This window comes from Etheostoma spectabile, unplaced genomic scaffold (genome assembly GCF_008692095.1).
Source record: "Etheostoma spectabile isolate EspeVRDwgs_2016 unplaced genomic scaffold, UIUC_Espe_1.0 scaffold302, whole genome shotgun sequence".
NCBI classification, from domain to species: Eukaryota; Metazoa; Chordata; class Actinopteri; order Perciformes; family Percidae; genus Etheostoma; species Etheostoma spectabile.
In genome coordinates, this window is record NW_022605581.1 from 489,280 (window position 1) to 493,708 (window position 4,429).

Consider the following 4,429-nt stretch of genomic DNA (forward strand, 5'->3'; position numbering starts at 1 on the left):
ATCCTGCACTTAGTGATACCAGATATTTGTCAAAACTCTGGAATCACTGGAACACGCGCCTGTACTTGTTTTAATTTTTGAGCATTGCAATTGGTAAATTTGTATGTATGCGTGTTTCTTTTGTGATGTTGTTGGGGATCAGTTTGTCTATATGTATTTATGTCTGTGTCTGGTCTGAACCCCTCTTGTATTGTTTTTAAATCATTTGGACCTTGAGTCCTTGTAAATAAAGAAATATATATCTTGTCTTTGTATTGTTTATGTATTGTAATTAAATATAGGTTGAGAAGGATTTAGAAATCATTGCATTCTCTCTATTTAATTACTTTAACTTCATTGGAATCGGGGTTTGTAATATCTAACATCTTAACTGGATGTGACTGCAACAACTAGCCTGACACTATGAAACATGGCTTTAGCCCCCCCCCCCCGTAGTGTGCGCTGTGAGCCCAGACCTTGGCCTTCCCTGAGGACTACCACCGGGGGGGACAAGGTCTCTGGGAGGGGTGCGGGCAGCAGCGAGGAGCGTGTGAACGCGGGCAGGGAGCAGGACTCGGTGTCGCTGGTGTCGCAGTGGAGAAGGGGGACGATCCTGGGTCCGCCGCGAATCAGCCGGGGACTGCACGCACACACACAGACACCCCCACACACACAGAACACACACACACACACCCACACACACCACAACAGACACCACACGACACACACAACACACAGACACACAAACACACAGACACACACCAAGACACGCACACAGCCACACACACAGACAACCACAACAGACGCACCAGAAAACACACACACAGACACACAACACAGAAACGCACGCACACACACACACACGCACAACAGACACACACAGAACGACACACACACCCACAGCACACACTACACACGACACACACACACACACAGACAGCACACACACACAGACACCACACACACACACTCACAGCCCACACACACACCCACAGCAGCACACACACACACAACGTACAAGACCCAACACACAGACACAGCACACACACACACACACACACACACACACACACACACACACACACACACGGAGAGACCAGGACTAGATGATTCACGATGTTGAAGCGAATGATCATTTTGGTATCATTAACATTTGGATATTTTTCTATACAAGGCCATGTTGGGTAAACTGCCGGCTTGTTTATGTAATCTCCTCAAGCTGAAATCCAGCGGTTTTCATCTCGGTGCCTCCAGGGGGCGCTCTCACCAGGTCCCGAGGGGTTTTACAGAGCTGGGGAAAAAAGCCTTCTCTTACGTCGCTCCATGGACCTGGAATAACTTGCTTCATCTAAATGATATGGTCCCATTAAATGAATTTAAATTCCATGTAATTCAAAAATGTACCTGCCACATGTGACCTGTTCCTTTCCTCTATGTGTGATTTTGTCTATGCTGTATTTCTGTTTGTATTGTAACTGGTGTGTCCTGTCTCGGCCAGGTCTCCCTCAAAAAAAAGAGATCTCAAGGGACTCACTGGTTAAATAAAAAAATAAAATGAATCTCATTTTAAATGATTATAGTGGGATTTTTGCCATCTCTACCAATCAAAGATGTTTCCTTCAGTCTGTAGGATAGGATTTGTAGGCTGGGACGTCACCGCAGCTCCACAATAATACGTTTTTTTGATAAAATTGGGATTATTTACATGACAACACATCCTTTCTGAACCCCTGCTGGGTCTGACCTGGACTCTCGAGGAGCCGGCCTTGGGTTCGATGGTGAGGCCCAGGGTGACCCCGCCGCTCAGGGCTTTCTTCAGGCTCTCCTTCACCTCCGTCAGCTCCAGTTCCAGGTTCACCCGCTCCTCCTCCCTCTGCCTGCAGTCCTCCTCCACCTTCTTCAGGCGCTCCGACAGCGAAGCCAGGGACCGTTTGCCTAATGGAGGAGGAGGAGAGTTCCCTTTAATAACCTCGTACGCCGGCCCTTTAAATGACGACGTTGGCCGTTTGCTACCGGTACCGGCTGCAGCTTCCACGGCCGCGCGCAGCTCCCTCCGGTCCTTCTTCAGCACGCTCAGGTGGTTCCTGATCTCCTGCTTCTTCTTCATCAGCTCCTCCTCCCTGCCCTGCAGCCGCTTGGCGTCCGCCTCCACGCGGTTCTTGCCGTACTTACACTGCTCCGCGTCTAAACAACAAAGAGACAGGTGGAGAGGTTGGGGTGGTGCAGGGCGACCGTCATCATCACGTGACTGACAGCGCCAACCCGGACCCAGCACCAGGAGTCTGGGTCTGGCCCAGGTTTGTTGGGTCTAAATTACGGAGCGTGGTCTAGACCTACTCTATTTGTAAAGTGTTTGACATTATCAATAAAACTGAATTAATCCAACCAAGCATGAAGTGACCCGGCTTCTGTGTTGCGTCGTTGTACCATTTTCATCCAGAAAAATGAAATAAAATGACTTCACGGGTACACAAAAATAACCATTTTAAACTTTGTTTTTAGCACAAACTCTAGGTGTGTGGCTGAAAAATGGATTAAACCATTTTGCTCCGGCTTCTACTAATTCTTCCATTTCTCAAAAGGAAAAGATAGGAAATGACCGAAAATGAATTACAGTTGAAATTAAGCAGAATTTGATCTGTTTGGGATCTGTATAAATTCCAGTGGACATATGCATTTTAGCTTATGTGATGACTGATTTTGGAAATGTTTGCGTCCTCTTTTCTGAGTCCATTCCCTCCTTAAGACTCACTTTTACAAGACGGCCTACACTTACGTGACCTTCTTCTGCTTCACTTTATTCACAGTCATTACATATTTAAATGATGCGTGATTTGTATCTAATTGTATTTTTAGATTCACTTCCATACATCGTTCTTTTCCGATATATAGGACGTTTTTGTAAACCGGTCAAATTTGACCCGAGGACAACACGAGGGTTGATGAAAGAGAAGAGACGAGCTTTACTGAGTCCTCCACCAAAACCAAAGACCCCCGGTGTGATGGTGCACTGTCTGACAAGAAGACATTTTGCAGGACAAGTCCAACACATGCAGGAAAAGGAGTGCATCAGGGCGCTGGTCAGAAACCCACCCCGGTCTCAATCACAGGCCTAAGCCCTGAGGGTAACCATCCAGGATCTGGATCAGGACTGTGTATGTGCCTGTATGTGAACTTCACTCAAATTCAATATACACTTGGGGAATTTGGAGGACGGACGAGCTCCTCAAGCGGTTCCAACCCTGCTCGTTCACACATTAGGCAAAAGAGGTACTCTAGAGAAACCACAGGGATCAACAGGACCGTGTTCCAGACCCCCCTCCCAGCGATCTGGGCTCCTGCCGTCGCGTCGGTCTGAGCGTTGCCTCAACGTTGGCAGGAGGTTCCAGTCTGGCCCACGTGGATCACATGGATTTTCTCAAGGGTAGCGTAGTGTTTAGGTTTTGGAGTTATTTACCCCCCCCCCCCTTAGTTAAACCAACTGTAATTTGGACATCCTGTATTTTCCAAACTGCTGTGGTGCAATCAGCGGCGGAGCCAGACACACGGTCTCATACTTTACTCTCACAAGTTACAATTCCAATTTTCATTTGAGTCGAATTTACAAAAACTTCCTGTCTTCTTTTTTGCTGTATCAGTACGATAAACTCTTGTGATGTCGACACTTTAATCACCCGATGAAAGTGTATGAAAACTCTTTTTTTGTGGACTACTTACTGGAGCTGTTGCGTTTCAGGGACGCGGTCCCGCTGGTCCCGTTGACCCCGTTCTTCTTAGGCTGGTTCTTTGGCTCGGCCTTCTGTTTGGACGCCGTCCCATTGGCCCCCGCGCCCTTCTTTCCCTTCAGCTGATTGGAGGAGAACAAGGTGGCAGGAGACTTTTGAAATATCTCGTGAATACTGTACTGTGTGAAAATGAAACGCATGTAAGATTGTACCACAACAAAGCTCTACACATGATGGATACGGTGCTCTTTGAATGCCAGTTTTGTATTTCCCCTGTTAATAGTCTGCAAAATACTTGCCTTGGATATTGGATATTGTATTTTGGTCATTGTTGGTTTTTTATATACACAGTTTCAACAACTTGTATGTACATAAAAGTTCTAGGTTTATTGTATACATTGTATTATATACTGTGTATAGAGTTTTATATTCATATTTGTTCAGCTTGTTAGAGGCCAAGCTAGGCAATAATCAGCAAAGGGGGCACAGGGTTTTCATGGGTGGCCACTTTTCCATGATCATAGATCAGACCTTTTTCATTGGAAATTGAGAAATATGCCAAGCCAAGACCCACACCCACACCCACGTGTGTCTCACTATCTTTGTGGGGACCAGTCATTGACATAATGCATTCCCTAGCGCCTTACCCTAACCCTAACCATCAAACCTAAATGCCTAACCTTAACCCTTACCCTCACCCTAACCATAACCATGACAACTAAATG

The 4,429-nt window shown here is 46.4% G+C and overlaps 1 protein-coding gene across 1 annotated transcript in view; it reads right to left on the minus strand.

Moving 5' to 3' along the window:
• afap1 (actin filament associated protein 1) overlaps positions 1-4,429 on the minus strand; it is a 151,103-nt gene that overhangs the window by 2,549 nt on the left and 144,125 nt on the right. Inside the window, 5 exon segments of the mRNA XM_032510992.1 lie at positions 456-586; positions 588-619; positions 1,724-1,914; positions 1,999-2,163; positions 3,697-3,826. Of these exon segments, the coding sequence (XP_032366883.1) occupies positions 456-586; positions 588-619; positions 1,724-1,914; positions 1,999-2,163; positions 3,697-3,826 (649 nt within the window).